Genomic DNA, 19,410 nt, shown 5'->3' on the forward strand with positions numbered 1-19,410 from the left:
CCTGGGGGGCCCAGTGTCCCCACCAAACCCCTCCTCTCCAGATCCACCACGAACCATGTCCAGTCACGAGGAGGTAGGCCTCCGCCTGGACCTTCCCAAAGACATTTTCAGCTTCGCAGACATACAGGGCCTGGTCTTCAGGGACCACACCTGAAGGGCAGGAAAAGGCAGACCTGACTGCCAGAGCACATCCTGCCTCCAGCCCCCACAGGCTCCAGCTCCCCAGGTGCCAACAGCGCCCTTGGCACAGCCCAGCCCTGCAGAGGTCAGGCAGGAGGGCTGGAATGGCAAGGAGGAGAAGGATAGGGGATACAGCTGGGCCTTGGAAAGGTGAGAAGGCCTAGGCTTGCTCACGTGTAGAATGGGGATTTATCAATAACTGCACTTTGTAGTACGACTAGGAGGGATGAATAGATGATGCAATTATAGTGCTCAGCATGCGGCCTGGCACAGTAGTGAAAATGATGGTGATGATGCTGGTGATGGTGGTGATGATGAGGGTAGTGATAGTTATGATGGTGGTGATGGTGCTGGTGGTGGCGAGGATGGAGATGATAATGATAAAGATGATGGTGATGGTGATTATCAAGGTGGTGACGATGGCGATGATGATGATGGTTGGGATGGTGGTGATGGTGATGGTGGAGGTGATGGAATTGATAATGATAAAGATGATAATGAGGAAGATGATGGTGACGATGGTGGTGACAATGATGATGGTGATGATGATGGTGAGGATGGTGATGGTGATGATGGTGGTGGTGAGGATGGAGATGATAATGATAAAGGTGATGACTATTGAGGTGAAGATGGTGAAGATGGTGGTGATGGTGAGGATGGTGATGATGGTGGGGATGGTGATGATAGGGGTGATAATGGTGATGATGATGGTGATGTTGATGATGGTTAGGATGGTGGTGGTGGTGGTGATGATGACGGTAGTGATGGTGATGATGGAACTGATAATGATAAAGACGATAATGAGGAAGATGACGGTGATGATGGTGGTGACAATGATGATGGTGAGGATGGTGATGACGGTGAGGATGGTGATGATGGTTAGGATGGTGATGTTGATGGTGGTATTGATGGTGATGATGGTGGTGATGGTGATGGTGGTGGTGGTGATGATGGTGGTGATGGTGAGGATGGTGATGATGGTGGGGATGGTGATGATGATGGGGGTGATAAAGGTGATGATGATGGTGATGTTGATGATGATGGTTAGGGTGATGGTGGTGGTGGTGATGATGATGGTAGTGATGGTGATGATGGTGCTGGTGATGATGGAATTGATAATGATAAAGATGATAATGAGGAAGATGATGGTGATGATGGTGGTGGTGGTGATAGTGATGGTGGTGGTGGTGGTGATGATGGTGATGATGATGATGGTGATGATGGTGGTGGTGGTGATAGTGATGGTGGTGGTGGTGGTGATGATGGCGATGATGATGATGGTGATGATGGTGAGGATGGTGATGATGGTGACGTTGGTGGTGGTGGTGGTGGTGGTGGTGGTGGCTATCACATAGAACGCGTAATATGTGTCAGACACTGTGCTAAGGGATTTACGTGTATCACTCACACAGCAGCTCCTTGAGGTGGACTGTTGCTAAACCAGGGTGGGAGGCCCTGTCACTATCACTAGTGTGACTGGTCCAGAGGAAAGGCATGACGTGACCAGAGTCACTCGGCTGGAATATGACCCTCATCACCTGACCCATGGCGGGCTCTAAGGGTCAGCGTGCTGCTCCCAGTTGCCCAGTCTGGGGGCTTAGGGTGTCAGAAGCCATTCTGTCTCCTTTGCCCACCCTCCCCCAGCCCCAGTCTCTTACTTTCAAAGAACAGCACTCCTGAATCGGACCACCCACTCCTGCTGCCCGGCCTGGGCCCCAGAGGCTGGTCATCTCCACGGTGCCAGGTGATGGTAGGCGGTGGGTGACCCGTGGCCCGGCATGCCAGGAGGGCGCTCCTCCCCAGTTCCACGGTGACATCCTGGGGCAGCTCCAAGAGCTGGGGCGCATCTGCAGGGAGGTGACAGTCAGCCTTGCCCAGTGGCTGGACCCGCTCAGCCCCAAGGGCACTGTTCCAAGGCCTGCCTCCTCTCCCCTCACTGGGGGATTTCCCTCTTCCAGCCTCAAGAACCTAACTCATATCCAGGGCTCCAGAGCCAACTTGAGCTTGGCAGGGTGCAGCCCTGAAGTGCTCCTGGGGATGAAGAGGCAGAGTGAGCAGCCCTCAGAGGGATGAAGTCCTCAGACCCCACATGGCATCTCGGGGACCCTGCCCTGTCCAGCCATACAGGGGAGCAACATGCCTGCTCCTGCAGGTGACATCTCCCAGGAAGCCAGCTTGGAGGGGCTGCAAGTCATGCCTGACCACAGGAACCCCACCAGCTCTGAGGGCCCCGCCCCACCATGCCTTCCTCCTGGGCCACCAGAGCTTCTCTTCATGCATCTCCTGGACTCTGGCCACCATTTCCATGACCCCAAACAGCCAACTTCATAGGGAAGTTCTAGCTCATCTTTACTTCGCTACATCCTTCTCTGCTTGTTGAACATCTTGTAATAAGCATATAAATCTCTACTACAAAGTCAAAACAGGCCTATAAATAACTTGACCTTAGGCTTTATGGTCCAAATGGGACACTGGAGAGTGAAAAGAGCCATCATAATAATTACACCAGGATAACAGACGTAAACAAGGATGCCTGAATTATAAAAAGAATTCAGGCATCACATAAGGGTTTAGCCTTCATTTTTGCTCCACACATTTCAAACCTCATGTCCCTGCCACGGTTAATGCTTTGTAGTGTTTCTTTCAAAGATTTTTTTCCTAAGCATTGTCTTATTTTTATGATGGGGAATGGGGGTATAGAAGTAATTTATTTCCCCAAACAGAGACTCATAATCCTTTCCATGCTTCTGCTGGCCAGAAGGAGGCCCAACTCCAGACAGGTCCAGGCCCCATTCCCTGCAGCTTCTGGGCACCGCCCTCACAGCCCTGTCCCCAGACCCTGACCAGGAAGGACCCCGGCCTGTTCCGAACCCGTCGCATCCAGCATGAAGGAAAATCCTCCACCCCTTTGTTCTTGCCGTCTCTCTCCAGAAATCTCCCCCATCCATCCAAATCATGACATCAAATTTCCCTCTTGGCCTCGGGGAGCAGGGGAGTTCCAGGGAGATATAAACACAACTTGGAAAATCGCTGCAAGGAGGAAGACAGTCTTGGACCTGAGCTCAGACACCACCCGCGAATCGCTTTTCTTTCTCACTGGGGCCTGGCAGCTGCGGCAATTGAGAGTCCAAGCAAGTATCTGCTCCGGGTGCCTCAGATGGGGTCACTGGCCCTGCAAAGCCCTTGACCTGGGGATACAGCTTTCTTATTCCCCTCCCCCAACCCTGAGTAGGTAGCTCCAGGGCCAGGTACCCTCAGAGCCTGCCTCCTCGGCTCTACCCAGTGCATTGCAGGGCCCTCCTCCCGCAGGCCTCTCAGTCCCTGTTTTTCTCATGCTACCTCTTGACCCTCTTCTTCCATAGCCAAAGAGCCCCGCTTTTTCTCCCAAATGTGGGGTATTAAAAAGCACACCCTCCCTCCCACTCTCCTCCCAATCCTGAACTTCACCTCCCTCCCCAAGAAGGGACAGTTGACTTATAATAGTGAGTGACTATCACAGGGTTCTGGGCTTCCCTGATAGCTCTGCCTGCAGTGCAGGAGACCCTGGTTTGATTCCTGGGTTGGGAATATCCGCTGGAGACGGGATAGGCTGCCCACTCCAGTCTTCTTGGGCTTCCCTTTTGGCTCAGCTGGTAAAGAATCTGCCTGCAATACGGGAGACCTGGGTTCGATCCCTGGGTTGGGAAGATCCCCTGGAGAAGGGAAAGGCTACCCATTCCAGTATTCTGGCCTGGAGAATGCCATGGGCTGTGTGGTCCATGGGGTCACAAAGAGTGGGACATGACTGAGCAACTTTCACGTCACATCAAAGGGTAGCTGCCGGGGACCAGCCCCGGCTGATCCAGGGTATTCGAAGGAGAGACGGCGTAGGCGAGGATCAGGATACAATAGCTTCAATTAGATATTAATTAAAGATATAAAGAGTAATAGAATAAGGATAGCTCAGTAGGAAAATTCAGTGGAGAAAAGAGGCTGAGTAGCTTGGTTTACGCTGGGAGACCAATAAAACTTCAAGACAAGAAGTTTGCACCACTTACGAGGCCGCAGGCGCCCTTCCGTTCTCCCGAAGGAGAGGAGACACTGAGGCCTCCCGGTCGGATCTTAGAAGCCCAGGCATAATTAGTAAGCATGGTGGGTTCCAGGCCCAGATGGAGACTCAGCCAGAGTGGGAGAGAGAGCAACATGGGGAGACCAGTATTTGAGAAACTGATCCCAATTCTTTATTTTCCATGGTCTACTTTTATACACTGAGATGTTATGCAAAAGTCACGCGGGGTCAGCAGTCCTGACTTTTATCAAAGTCAGGTGCTTCATACAAATGTATACAGAGGTCTTAGGGGTGTTACATCATCTTCTGGCCAGGGGGGCCTGCTGACAATTTACGACCCTCTCCTTGTGACAGCGATCAGTCAGTCAGGACACTTATTTCTCCAGGGCTGATTAGTCTCAAAACAGACGCCACCCAAATAAAGTTACATTCCTACAGGGTGAGGGTGTAGTGGGTTTTAGTTAAGGAAAGAATTTACTTAGCCTAAGGTCTAACGTGATTAATATCAAAGGTTAATACTTATTTCTTCTATATATTCATTAATGTGTGTAAGGGCAGGGGATGTGGAGACTTAGCAACAAACATTGGCTCAACAAATGAAAAACCCTTCACCAATACAATTTCTAATCAGCCCATTATACTTATACTAATAGTTTTCTAACTTTTCTAAAGAACCTGTTTTTAGAAGGTTTAAAGCATCTCGTGCCTCTCACGGTTGGGAGGCTGTGAGCAATGACATGTGGCCGGATGAGCCTGTCAGGCAGGCTAGAGAACCTTCAGAGGAGTTTGTAGGTTAAAACACTCTTATCACGCCCAGGAATTATTATAAACTGGAGCTCTAAGTTAACTCCTTCTCCAAAAGAGGTGGTGGGGGACAGCCCCCCGTAAAGTCAGAGGTGTAGGTAAGAGCACAAAGTAGTAAAGTAGGCAGGCTCTGGTTATGGGGGTAGATGCTCGAGGATTTCCAGGGGGACTCCTGAGGCTCGATCCCGCCTTTGCGTATGTCGAGCCTCCTTCCTCATGACCTTTGTCACGGGCGGAGTACCTCACTCTGGCCCCCAACAGGTAGCATCTGGAATGCCTGCTCAGTGACGGGCATGATGGTGGTACTTTAGAGGCATGACTTCATTCATGGTCTTAATAAACTCACGAAGTGGGTATTCTCGCAACCCCATTTTGTTGTTGTCATTTAGTCACTAAGTTGTGTCCAGCTCTTTGCAACCCCATGGACTGCAGCATGCCAGGCTTCCCTGTCCTTCACTATCTCCTGGAGTTTGCTCAGACTCATGTCCATTTAGTCAGGGATGCCATCCAACCATCTCATCGTCTGTTGCCCCTTCTCCTCCTGCCCTCAGTCTTGATCTTCCCAGCATCAAGGTCTTTACCAATGAGGTGGCTCTTCACATCAGTGGCCAAAGTATTGGCACTTCAGCATCAGTCCTTCCAATGAATATTCAGGGTTGATTTCCTTTAAGATTGACTGATTTGATGTCCTGGCTGTCCAAGGGGCTCCCAAGAGTCCTCCAGCACCACAATTTGAAAGCCCATTTTACAGATGGGGAAACTGAGGGTCAGAGGGATTAAGACACTTGCCTCAGGTGCAGTTCAAAGTCAATGGTAGGGCTGGGATCAGAGCCCAGATCCGGCTGCTGCTAAGATCCAGGCTCTCAGCTACTGCACCCCTGTGTCTCATTGGTACTCAGGGGCAACTTGGCACCTCTGTACTCTTCTCTCAGAGGTACAGTCAGCTAAATTCCAGAATCAGATCTGCCCCTAAAACTGCAACTCTGTCTCCTATGCAGCCTTCCGCCTGCTCATCACTGGAGCCTCCAAATAAGGTGGGACCCCAGAACCCTGCACACCAGACCAGGGGCCCTCCAGTCCCTTTACTGTGAAGATGGGAAACTGAGATGCAAAGCTGAGCCCACATGGGGTCCACGCTGGTCCTGCAGCATCTGGAGGTGGGGCGCTGCCAGCCCCGTGCCCTTCCTAGGGTCCCATCCACGAGACTCAGCCACCTCTGCTTTCAGGCTCCAAGCCCCCTCCTCAGACTCTCAGGTGCCCCCCTGCAGGGACGGACCATGACCTAGTTCCGCAGCCCCCAGGTTTTCCCAGGAATGGCCCTGTTTGCCTCGACCTTGAGAGGTTTCCAGGGCAGGAGCTGTGAGTGCCCTGAGACAGCCAGACACACAGCAGCCGCCACGCTCTCTAAGCTCATCATCTGACAGCTGCAGTGTGTTTGCAAGGAGGCAGCTCTGTATGGAGAACCAGAAGCACTCAGGAAGAGAAAACTGCCCCATGAAGGGTGCCAGCCACCAGCCTGGGAGGGGGCAGGACAGGAGGCCCCCTGTCCTGTGCGGCCAAAGCTGAGACTTATCAACACTGATGAGCTATTCCCTCCACCCCCAGGGATTCTCCAAGGAAGTGACATTGACAGAGGTGATGACTTCTTCTTACTTGGCCCCCCGGGCAAGGGCCACCAGCCTAAAGGCCTGAAGCCTGGGCAGGGCCCCTCCCCACCCCCGCTTCACGGCCTCTGCCCTGGACACCCGTGAATGAGCCCCTTCACCACTCTGGACCTCAGATCCCCCTCCAGAAAGACATAACTGTATTCTCCCCAGTTCTAGTGCCTTAAAGTTCTAGGGTTCTTTATCATCATCTGGAGACCCTGCAACCCCCCAGTCTCCTCCACCATCCTCCCAGTTCCCATGGCCCAGAGCCCTGGGTCAGAGCTTGTGGGGATGTGCCAGCTTGGGAAACGGAGCTCTAATCAGTCTTGACTCAGCCTGGCCAGAAGGAGGGCGGGGGACCCAGGCCCAAAGACTCGGTCGATGGGCAGGGTGACCACGGGAGAGGCTGGCCTCAGGCCCTTCCCTGCTTATAGAGGGATTCCAGGGTCTCTTGGAAGGAGACAGGGCTGGGGATGGCTGCCACAGCCCCCACCTGGGAAGACCCCTTTCCCCACAGAAAGACCCTGTGGTGGAGCCTGGAGCCTCAGCTCCACTGGCCAGAAGTGCAGGATGACGCTCTTCCCTAAAAAAAAAAAATCTTAAACTGTATTTTATGACTGTTTATAAAGACAAGCACAATCCAGGCTGGGTTCATTTTCATCTACTTATTACTCTTCATTTTTTTTTTTCTCCTGATGGCAAAAGAAATGAAAATCAGAGCCCTGTCCAGCAGCCCTAAAAGGGTCATGGGCTCTGGGCCCTTGCCTGATGGAGAGGCAGCCCGGATGCTGGCCCCAGAGCCCAGCTGTGTTTCTCTCCTGCTCCCCTTGGCTGGCCGGAGGGGCTTTGCTTTCATAGACGCACACCCGCCGCCCCTGCTCACCCACCCAGCAACCAGAGGCTTCCAAGTCAGGGATGAGAAGCAGAGACGAAAATGAGCCGATGGAAAGAGGGCTGAGTGGGGACTTCTGGTGGTCTGGTGGTTATGAATCTGCCTCGCAATGCAGGGGCCACAGCTTCGGTCCCTGGTTGGGGAACTGAGATCCCACACGCCGTGGGCCAACAAACCCCAAGCGCCGCGACTACTGAGCCCACACGCCGCAGCTAGAGAAGCCCGCACACCCTAGCGGAGGTCCTGCGTGCCACGCCTGAGATCCGATGCGGCCAGATAAACAAAAGTTCTAAAAATAAAGAAAGAAGGCTGAGTGAACATCCATTTCAAGAGAAACCAGCAGGACGAAGGGAACTTGGGTCAGAGCAGTTTTAAAATAGTAGAAAGAGCACTGAGCTCTGGTGGGGACGGGGGCTGGGGGGACTGGGGGCACTGGGGATAGTCATGGAGCCTGGTCACCAGCCACGTGACAATCACTCCGTTTCACTCTGCCACACAAGGCCCTTGTCACCTGGCCCGGACCCCTGTACACTGAATATTTATTTCAATCAAGTCCTGAGTGAAGCACATTCTCATTAAATCTCTCAAGGGCCTTGTGAATAAGCCTCTGTCATCAGCAGCCCCATTTTACAGATGAGGAAGGCAAGGCCCAGGAAGGTAATAAGCAGCAGGCCCTGGACCTCGATCCGGGACTCCTGTCTGACAAATGCCAGGCCCAGAGGAGAGAGACCCTCGAAGGCTGGACCACAGTGCGGGCACTCCCTGGCAGGTCAGGGGAAGACTGCCCTCCTTTCTGTACCCTTTCTCTCCCCACAGCCACCGATACCTCCAGGAAGCCAGTTCCCAGCTGAACAGCAGGAAGTGGGCACAGTGCCCCCATTCTCAGCCCTGCAAGGCTCTGGCAGCCTAGCCAGGAAGGCCGCACCGCAGCTGCCACCCAGATGGGCAGGAAATTCAATTTCCCACCACCGCTGCCAGGCCAGCTCTCCCCAGACACACAGGTGTTGGGCCACAGTCCACCCCGTCCCTGACCTCAAGGCCAGAGGCCACAGTGGCCCCGTGCCCCAGATGCCTGCCTCTGGGGTGCCCTCCACCTTGCCCCTCTGACATGGGGAAACGGCCTCCAGACCAACGGCTGCCAGGTGAAGGAACAGGATAAGGTAGGCGGGTCAGCATGGGCCCCAAAGTAATAAGGCTTTGCTGAAAAGGGATCAGACATGGAACAAAGGAGGAACGCTTGTCACAACGCCCAGGGCAGCCGTCCCTGGAGCGCCTTCTCTGCCTACCCAGAACCCACCGGCTAACCACAGTGACAGTGACATCTGTCAGAGCCTTTCTTGTCCAAAGCGTTTCCTATCTCTCACTCACACAACAGCCACAGACATTTTGTAGGTGGGCAGCTCCAGGCTCAGAGTGGAGAAGCAATGTCCAAGCTCACCCTGCTGGGAGCATCAGGACCAAGTCCAGGGACTGAAAAACCCTGACCCTGGGTTCAGATTCTACCACTCCCCAGGCGTGTGATCCTGGACCGGTCACTCAACCTCTCTGTGCCTCGTTTCCCCCATCTATGAAAGGATAAAGTGGAACCCACTGCAAAGGGCTGTGATGAGGATGATAGGTTAGTACATGAAACGTGCTTAGAGCCGGCCTTGCTACAGGGCAGATTTCATGGAAGACTTATTATATTTTTATCATCAGGCCCTATGGCTTTCCACATCCACCCCACCCCACCCAAGAGCCCAGCCACACAGACAGGGAAAGTCTGAGCACATCATTCTCCTTAGAAACCTCTCACCACCTCCTCAGGACAAAGCCCAGACGCCACCGGGCTCCCTAGCCGAAGGCCGGGAGTGACCCACAGCTGGGCAGCTGGCCGCCTCGGCCTCACCCCTCCCCACCCTCAAGCCTCGCTCTCTGCCTGGCTTCTCTTGCCTGGGTGAGAGCTGCACATACTGTTCTCTTTGCCTGGAACACTGTCCGCGCAACTTGTCAATTCAGTTCAGTTCAGTCGCTCAGTCGTGTCCAACTCTTTGTGACCCCATGAACCACAGCATGCCAGGCCTCCTTGTCCATCACCAACTCCCGGAGTTTACCCAAATTCATGTCCATTGAGTTGGTAATGCCATCCAATCATCTTATCCTCTGTCGTTTCCTTCTCCGCCTGCCCTCAATCTTTCCCAGCATCAGGGTCTTTTCCAATGAGTCAGCTCTTCGCATCAAGTGGCCAAAGTACTGGAGTTTCAGCTTCAGCATCAGTCCTTCCAATGAACACCCAGGACTGATCTCCTTTAGGATGGACTGGTTGGATCTCCTTGCAGTCCAAAGGACTCTCAAGAGTCTTTCCCAACACCACAGTTCAAAAGCATCAATTCTTCAGCACTCAGTTTTCTTTATAGTCCAACTCTCACATCCATATGTGACTACTGGAAAAACCATAGCCTTGACTAGATGGACCTTTGTTGGCAAAGTAATGTCTCTGCTTTTTAATATGCTGTCTAGGTTGGTCATAACTTTCCTTCCAAGAAGTAAGCATCTTAATTTCATGGCTGCAGTGACTATCTGCAGTGATTTTGGAGCCCCCCCAAAAATAAAGTCAGCCACTGTTTCCACTGTTTCCCCATCTATTTGCCATGAAGTGATGGGACCAGATGCCATGATCTTAGTTTTCTGAATATTCAGCTTTAAGCCAACTTTTTCACTCTCCTCTTTCACTTTCATCAAGAGGCTCTTTAGTTCCTCTTCACTTTCCGCCATAAGGGTGGTATCATCTACATATCTGAAGTTATTGATATTTCTCCCGGCAATCTTGATTCCAGCTTGTGTTTCTTCCAGTCCAGCGTTTCTCATGATGTACTCTGCATATAAGTTCAATAAGCAGGGTGACAATATACAGCCTTGACGTACTCCTTTTCCTATTTGGAACCAGTCTGTTGTTCCATGTCCAGTTCTAACTGTTGCTTCCTGACCTGCATACAGGTTTCTAAACAGGCAGGTCAGGTGGTCTGGTATTCCCATTTCTTTTAGAATTTTCCACCGTTCATTGTGATCCACACACTCAAAGGCTTTGGCATAGTCAATAAAGCAGAAATAGATGTTTTTATGGAACTCTCTTGTGTTTTTGATGATCCAGTGGATGTTGGCAATTTGATCTCTAGTTCCTCTGCCTTTTCTAAATCCAGCTTGAACATCTGAAAGTTCACGGATCACATATTGGTGAAGCCTGGCTTGGAGAATTTTGAGCATTACTTTACTAGTGTGTGAGATGAGTGCAATTGTGTGATAGTTTGAGCATTCTTTGGCATTGCCTTTCTTTGGGATTGGAATGAAAACCGACCTTTTCCAGTCCTGTGGCCACAGCTGAGTTTTCCAAATGTGCTGGCATATTGAGTGCAGCACTTTCACAGCATCATCGGGTTTGAAATAGCTCAACTGGAATTCCATCAGCTCCACTAGCTTTGTTCGTAGTGATGCATCCTAAGGCCCACTTGACTTCACATTCCAGGATGTCTGGCTCTAGGTGAGTGATCACACCATCGTGATTATCAGGGTGGTGAAGTTCTTTTTTGTACAGATCTTTTTTTGGAGCTTGTCACCTGACTGTTTCTGGGTTCAGCTTAGACATCATCTCCTCCAAGAAGCCTTCCAGCCCTCCAGTGCTGGCTCAGCCCCTCCTTGGGCATGGGCCCCGCGGATGCCACTCCAATCACTCAGTACACTGAGCATTCCAAGTGTCTGTTTACTGTCTCTCTTCTTGGCACCAAGGGCTGATGCGGTTGTATTCCCAACCCAGGGTCTGGGGCACAGGGCCTGGCCACCTGGTGACCCCGTGTTGGAGGATGGCAACGATGGAACAGATGAATGAACACTGAAGGCACCCCCAAGCGTGGGAGGATCCCCAAGCCTGATGGCACCGTCTTCCCCAGGGCCGGACCCTCCTGATCAAACGTCCCTGGGGAGCCCCCTGGCCATCCCACCCGGCCCATTCAAGCCCATTCCCCATTCTCTGCACTTCCCCCGAACTCTCAGCACCTGTCTTTCCCGTCATGGCCACAGCCGACCCTCAGAGCCCCATCTGCTCTGGCTCGGCACGCCAAGGAGTTGTGCCCACAACTTCCGAGCAATTCCCAGTGCCCGGGATCCAGGCCTGGAACCAAGACCTCATGGCAATCACAGCCAAGGCCATGTTCCAGCCGCAGAAGAATCCAGACTCCTCATCTGTAAAAGGGGAATAATCACTTCTCCATTTATTAAACACCCATGACGGGCCAAACCCAGTGCTAAACGTTGTGTGTCTGATTTTACTGAACCCTCACAGCCACTCAACAAAGGAGGCAGTGTGGTCAGCTCCGCTTTGTTGTCACGTAGTCGCCAAGTCGTATCTGACTCTTTTGTGACTGCAGGGACTATGGCCCACAAGGCTCCTCTGTGCACGGGATTTCCCAGGCAAGAATACTGGAGTGGGTTATCATTTCCTTCTCCAGGCGATCTTCCCGACCCAGGGATCAAACCCACTTCTCCTGTATTGCTAACAGATTCTTTACGGACGAGCCACCAGGGAAGCCCTCGGCTCCATTTTACAGATGGGGAAACTGAGGGTCAATGACTTGACCAAAGCGTATAGATGGTCAGTGATGGAGACAAAACTGGAACTCAGGTCTCAGGGATGACAATGCCCAAGCTGGAGCCAAACTATTTCCATGGTGGGCAACGTCCCCTGCCTCCTGGGACTCACACTTGAGGGATCTCTCACACCTACCAATACCAGGGCTGGTCCACGTGACCTATAGGATATACGATGGTATGTCACTTCCAAGACTGTGACTGGCTATAAAGACTTACTTCCCTGGTGGCTCAGAGACTTCCCTGGTGGCTCAAATGGTAAAGCGTCTGCCTACAATGTGGGAGACCCAGGTTCAATCCCTGGGGTCGGGAAGATCCCCTGGAGAAGGGAATGGCAACCCACTCTAGTACCCTTGCTTGGAAAATCCCATGGACATAGGAGCCTGATAGGCTATAGTCCATGGGGTCGCAAAGAGTCAGACACGACTGAGCAACTAAACTAAACTTTTCCATCTTGGATTCTCTCTCTCTATCCCTCTCAACTCACTTTCTCTACGAAAACCCATGTCACGAGAAACCTTCCAGGGAAGACCATAAGGGTAAGGAACAGAGGCTTCCTGACAAAAGCCTCATACATGAACTTAAGGTGGATCCTCCAGTCCCAGTCAAGCCTTCAGGTGACCACATCCCCGACCAACATAATAAGTGCCTTCCTGTGAGAGACCCTGAGTCAGAACCAGAATCCTAACCCTCCAGGACTGTGCATCGATAGATGCTCACTGTTTTAAGCCAGAGTCTCAGGGCGATTTGTTACGCAGCAAGTGGGAGCACATACACCATCTCCCTCTAAAATCCCTGTCCCTCGTGCTCTGGATCCAAATGATGCAAACTCCCCGCTGGCAGGCTACAGGGTAGCATTCTCTCCTCCCTGCCCAGAAGTAGGGCAGGTGGCAGGGCACAGGTGGGGACAGGTGTACACTCACGTCCAACCTCCAGCCGGATTTCTGCAGAGGCGTCGCCCAACTCATTGACAGCTCGGCAGGTATAGACGCCAGCATCCCTCTCACGAACCACCGGGATCCGCAGCATCCCAGAAATGGAGTCCTCAGGGGCCAGAATCATCTCAAGATCCCCTGGACCAAAGATGAGAAAACATCAGGCAGGTACCCAGTGGTTGCCACAGGAGGCCCGGGGATCAGGCTACCTTCCTGACCCTGGGTTCCTGCAACTCCACAAGGCTGGGACCTCAGAGGGGTGTGGGTGAGGTAAAGACCCCCCCACCCTGCAATCAGGACCCCTATTGTTTAATGGGTGCAGATTTTCAGTTTTGCTAAATGAAAAGAGTCCTGGAGATGGGTGGCGGAGATGGTTGTACAGCAATGTGAATATACCTAAAAACGGTTAAGATAGTAATGGATATGTTATGCATGATTTGCCACAATTTAAAAAATTTTCTTTTAAGTCAGCACCCCTGAGTCCAGTTCCCTGAGTCCCTCTGTTGGCCGAGAGTGAGTCTCAGCTTGCCCCCTTGTATGTGACAGGTTCATTACCCAAGAACGCCTCGCTTGGGTCTCCCTCCTGGGTCCCTGCCCTCTGCTCAGGGGCAGACTGAGGCTTGGGTCAGCTCTGGGAGAAGCCCCCCACCATCCCCCCTGCAGTTCTGCCTCTCTGATGCTTCATTCTCATTTCTCTTACTGTTCCCTGACTCCCACCCCTCCAGGCTCCTAAGGCCTGAGGGATCACCCTGATTTTGAACCTTTTTTACAACTTAATTTTTTGTTTTTAAAATCGTGGTAAATATACATAACACAAGATTTTACCGTTTTAAGCACTGAGTGCCCAATCCAGCGGGATCAGGTACATCCCCATGATCCATCCACAAAACTTTTTCATCTTCTCAAATGGAAGCCCTACGTATTAAACACTAATTCTCCACTTCCCCCTCCCCAAGCCCCTGGCATCCATCTTTCTCCTCTCTGTCTCTAAATTTGCACATACTAGGCATTTCCTATAAGAGATCCCACTCAATCAAGTGGAATCATATAATATTTGTCCTTCTGTGTCTGGCTTATTTCACTTATTATCATGTTTTCAAGCTTCATCTATGTTGTATCAAAATTGCATTCCTTTTTTCTAAATTAAGGAAATTTTTTATCTTTTCTTTTAAGTTTTTACTACTTAATTACCCCATATTAGAGCAAATATCTCTGAAAATGTCACAGATAAAAGATTTTTTTCTTCATTTGGCCAGTTAGAAGTAGGGGGAAATTTCTACACAATAGCTGCTATGGGCCTGATTTTTTTTTCCCAATTTTTTTTCTTTGTCATGGGAGTCAAATTAAAAATTTTAATTGTGGTAAAAAAGAAAGTCATAAAATTTATTATCTTAATCATTTTCAAGCACACAGTTCAATGGTAACTGCATTCACACTGTCGTATAACTTGACTGTCATGCCTTCTTAAGGCTGAGTAACATTCCAAGGGGTGGTGTGTGTGCTGTGCTCAGTCATGTCCGACTCTTTGCGACCCCATGGACTGTAGCCCGCCAGTCTCCTCTGTCCATGGGATTTTCCAGGCAAGAATACTGCACTGGGTGGCCATTGCCTTATCCAGAGAGGATTTTGCTGACCCAGGGATTGAACCGGCATCTCTGGCGTCTCCTGCATTGGCAGGCGGATTCTTGACCACTAGTGCCACCTGGGAAGCCATTCCACTGGGAGATCCCCCTTTAAAAAGGTGGCTCCTGGGCTGGGCTGGTAGAGCTCCCAGCCACGACAGGCAGTGACCACGCCCGGAGGAAGGAGTCCCGAGGCCTCTGCCACCACTAGCTGGTGACCACGGACAAAATGCTCAAACTCTGAGCTAACACTGCCTGTCAGTGTCAAGGTGAGGCTCTGCTGAGATCACAGACAGGTGCTGCCAAGGCTGGAGTGCGTCTGGGTGGAAGGGGGCTGTGCTTGAGAAGGAGCCCAGGGTTCTGCCCTGGAAAGTCCAAAGCAGGAGCCCTGGAACCCAGGTCCACTGATGTGGGAGCAAGAGCAGCTCCTGTCGATCAAACTCCAGCTCGGGGTCCAATACACAGAAAACCCTTTACATTCACTAACTCAGAAAAGCCTCACAACAGAACGCTCAGCACGATTGCCAGCTCTCTGATAATCACAGCATCTTCATCACCACCATTAAGGACACTGAGCCCAGGCCGTGGGCCAGGCTTGTTCTAAACAATTTGCACATATGGACTCATTTAATCCTCACACAACCAACCTATCTCAGAGACTGTGGTCCAGTGGCCAGGACCTCGAGCTCCCAGTGCAGAGGGCTCGGGTTCGATCCGTGGTCAGGAAGCTGGATCCCACCTGCCACAACTAAAGAGCCTATGTGTAGCAACTAAGACCCAAGGCAGCCAAATAAACAAGAGAAATGTTAGGGAAAAAACAAGCTGTCTTTGATTTCCCAGCTAAGGAAGCAGGCTCACAGATGTCAAGCCACTTGTCCGAGGCCACTCACTGGGCCAGAATTCAAACCTGGGTCTATTCTAAATCCTGCTCCTGATCACAGAGCCAATCTGCATCAGTTATATGTGGATACTGGGCTAGGGGTGACGGGCGCTGCTTGAAACAGCCCATTCTCCCCAGACACCCCATTCCAAGTGCCCTCATGACTGTCCTGGAAAGCTGATCCTTCAGGCCCCCCCGCAGGCCCCTTCTGCAGGCCTTCTCCCCACCCAATCCATGTACCTCGATACCAGATGACCCGGGGCGGGGGCACCCCGGTTGCCTCGCACTCCAGCACTGCCTCCTCCCCTTTGGCAGCCAGCACCACGCCGTTCACAGCCGACACGGATGGTGGGTCTGTGTGGGGAGCAGATGGGGAATTGGGGACCAACCCATAGACTCCCTAGAGCAACAGCGCCGGTTTCCCCAGCTGGGGGAGGGGCGGAGGGGCCAGGGTGGGGCTGAGCACCTGCCTCCTCCCCACCCCCCACCAACCGGGACAGTCACCCCCAGAAAGACTCAGCCTTGGCCAGTTTCTAAAAAGCCAGTTACTCCCGGGACTAAACTCCCTTCTTGTCCTCTTTTTTTTTTTTTTTACTTTTTATTTTGAAGTAATTTCACAAAGGAAAGTTGCAAGAATAACACAAAGGTTTTTCATGTACCTTTCACTCATATCATCAGATGTTAACATTTTTGCCATATTCGTTTCCTTTTATCATGATGGAATTCTCTCTGTATTCTTTTTTTTTTCTAAATGGCTGAGAATAAGTTCCAAATATGATATCCCTTTACCTCTAAATACTTTAATGTATATTTCCTTTTTCTTATATATAATTTTTAAAAATAATTTTTATTGAAGTATAGTTGATTTACAGCATTATGGTAGTTTCTGCTTGCGGCAAAGTGAGTCAGATATATATACACTTTTTTTTATTGTCCTCTTTGAACCTGGTGTAAAAGGTGAAATCTTACAAGGTTCTAAAATGCACCACAGGGGCTGGCTGCCACTCCCTGGCCCCTGACTCCAGCCAGCCTCCTGCTGCTTGCAGCCCCTTGGGGACCCCAAGGGCCATTCCTACCTCGAAGCTTTGGCCCCACCCTGTCTCTCTCCCTGAAACGCTGTTCCCACTCCCGTCTGGGGCAAGGGTTTGATCCTGTGTGTACGTGTCCTTCTCTGCCCAGCCACACGTCGCTCCATCACACCACCCTGCTCTGTGCTCATCCCACACCTTCACCATCTGAAAGTACCTTATTCATCTGCTTGCATTTTGCTTCCCCATTAGAATATAACCTCTACCTGGACGGGGACCCTGTATCCCAGTGTCTGCCACACAGTAGATACTCTTAAGTATCTGTGGATGAGAGGGAGAAAGGGAGGTGGCGGGGAGGCAGGACTGGGGACCCTCTTCTGCAGATGCCCTTGACCCACGTACCTGTATAGTAGAGGGTGACCGTCTCTTCATCTCTGCCAATCTCATTAGCAGCCTGGCAGCTGTAACTCCCAGCATCCTCTGGGGCCACCCCCTGAATGATCAGGGTTCCCTGGGCATCCACGCGGACTCTGGAGTCATGCCACAAAACGTGTTCAACAGGAAGGGGCCAGTTAGGTTGGGTCACATGGGGTTGCCCAAGTCATTATTAAAAGCAGATTAATTAACAACATCACCAGTGACAGCATTTTACACTGACTGCTTGATCTGTGCCAGGCTGTGGGTTCATCACTTTTTATGTTCCTTTTTCATTCATCGGGCTCAGAAAGGTAAGGTGAACTGCCCAGGGGCACACAGCCTGAATGGCAGAGGCAGAATGCAAGCACAGGTCTGCCGGATTCTGCGGCTGGAACACCTGACTCCAGACCCACATGAGGCATCGCTGTTTCCCAAATGATCTTGCTCCTGAGTCTCAAATCATCAGGAAGAAGGCAGGGCAAATGCCACGCCCCCATTTGCTACAATTAAGAAGACTGAGGCCCAGAGAGGCCCCTGAGGCCCTCACCTGCTGTCCTCCTGCAGGGCACGACCCTCGCGGCTCCAGGAGATGTGGGGTGCAGGGTATCCAGAGGCCGAGCAGCGGACCCTCACCTCCATGCCCTGGGAAAAGCGCTGTGACCTGGTGTGGATGCTGACCTGCGGGGCCTCTGGAGTTCAAGGAGTGGATAGGTGGGGAGGAGCTTGTCAGAGCAGCCATGTTGTCCCAGGTACCCAGCCCTGGGCCCCCTGCTCCTCCCTGAGGCCACAGACAGCAAAGACACAGGAAGGAAGGGCCCCGAAGGACCTGCATCCTTGGGAGCAGCTTCTCAGGGAACCGGGGTTGACCAGGCAGCCCCCAGGCACATCCCCAGGCCACATGGAGACCTGAATTCCCAATAGCCCCTGGTGGGAGCCTTGAGCTCCTTGAATTTCTTCTCTGAGCTGAACCCCTCCTATACCAGCAGCCTCAATATAGCCTCAGAATCTTTCTCAACACACTCTAAGCGGCCAATCCAGAGTCACTGGCGCGAGTGAAATTTGTTCCAACACACTCACTTTTACACTTGGGGGAGATAGTTCCCTAGAGAAGCAGGATCCGTCTAAATCCTGTGAACCTAAATCCCAGGTGAGTACCTGATCCAGGCACTAACCCTCTGGACATGTTTCCTCTCACTGCCTTCTCCACCTCCAGCTGGTGGGTGCTACCCAAACCCTGCTGAGCACGTCTGATCTCTGGGCTTCCAGAAGTTTCCAGTGTCCCATCTCTGTCCTGCATATCGAGAGGGCTGGACAATGGATGTGCTCAATGGCCCGGAAAGAGGACAGGACACAGTGAAATTGGTTTGGCCGACTAGATATGAGGATGAACTTCCCAACAGTGCTGAACCACTACACTTAGGCTGGGAGGCTACAGAATCCTCTTACTCTGGAGGTTGAGAAAACTCTGGAAGGGCTGATGCTGCCTGCCAGAGCTGATGTCTGAGCAGAGGGATGGACGGATGGGCTCCTGGAGAAATGCCAGGTAGTGAGCAGCCTCACCTCGCACCAGGAGCCAGACGGATGCCCTCGTGACTCCATTGGAGTTGCTGGCCATGCACTGGTACCGCCCGCCGTCACTGGGGGTGGTGTTCCTGACCTCCAGGGATAAGTCGGCCAGCTGGGTGACTCTGCCCGTCGAGGCCGAGAGGACTCGCCAGTCCCGGACCCAGGTCAGGTTGTAGGGGGCCTCACTCAGGACCAGGCAGGACAGGATGGCGGTCTCTCCAGGGGACACGGTCACATTGGGGACAGGGACCAGCTGCGGCGGGGGGCCTGCAGGAACAGGAGCACAGGAGGCACTGAGGTGTTGGCATGGGGAGGGAGTCATCCTACAGACCCTGGTGGCATCCAGACCCCAGAGTCCACTGTCTCCCCCAGCAGAGCAGCTCACCAGCATCTGCTCACCATGCCCGGACGATGCCACTGCACGGCCATCTCACACCCGCCCGGGGGCTGTGTGTGTGTGTGCATGCATGCGCACCTGATTTCCATACAACAGCAAACAGCAAAATTTAGCAAGAGTTAGCCCATTCTTCGGGGCTTTCCCAGTGGCTCAGTGGTAAAGAATCCGCCTGCCAACGCAGAAGATGCGGGTTCAATCCCTGGGTCGGGAAGATCCCCTAGAGAAGGAAATGGCAACCCACTCCAGTATTCTTGCCCGGAAAATCCCATGGACAGAGGAGCCTGGCAGGCTCCAATCCATGGGGTTTCAGAGTCAGACACGATGTAATGACTAAAATAAACAAACAACCCATACTTCATACCCTTTGAGGCAATA

At 52.1% G+C, this 19,410-nt stretch overlaps 1 protein-coding gene across 1 annotated transcript in view; it reads right to left on the reverse strand.

The window, feature by feature from the left end:
• HMCN2 (hemicentin 2) overlaps window positions 1-19,410 on the reverse strand; it is a 178,485-nt gene that overhangs the window by 113,458 nt on the left and 45,617 nt on the right. Inside the window, exons 11-17 of the mRNA XM_070378841.1 lie at window positions 18,633-18,905; window positions 17,620-17,761; window positions 17,058-17,185; window positions 15,868-15,981; window positions 13,114-13,263; window positions 1,839-2,027; window positions 55-150 (exon numbers count right to left, since the gene is read on the reverse strand). Of these exons, the coding sequence (XP_070234942.1) occupies window positions 55-150; window positions 1,839-2,027; window positions 13,114-13,263; window positions 15,868-15,981; window positions 17,058-17,185; window positions 17,620-17,761; window positions 18,633-18,905 (1,092 nt within the window). The remainder of the gene's footprint in view (window positions 1-54; window positions 151-1,838; window positions 2,028-13,113; window positions 13,264-15,867; window positions 15,982-17,057; window positions 17,186-17,619; window positions 17,762-18,632; window positions 18,906-19,410) is intronic.

This window comes from Bos mutus, chromosome 11 (assembly GCF_027580195.1).
Source record: "Bos mutus isolate GX-2022 chromosome 11, NWIPB_WYAK_1.1, whole genome shotgun sequence".
NCBI lineage: Eukaryota > Metazoa > Chordata > Mammalia > Artiodactyla > Bovidae > Bos > Bos mutus.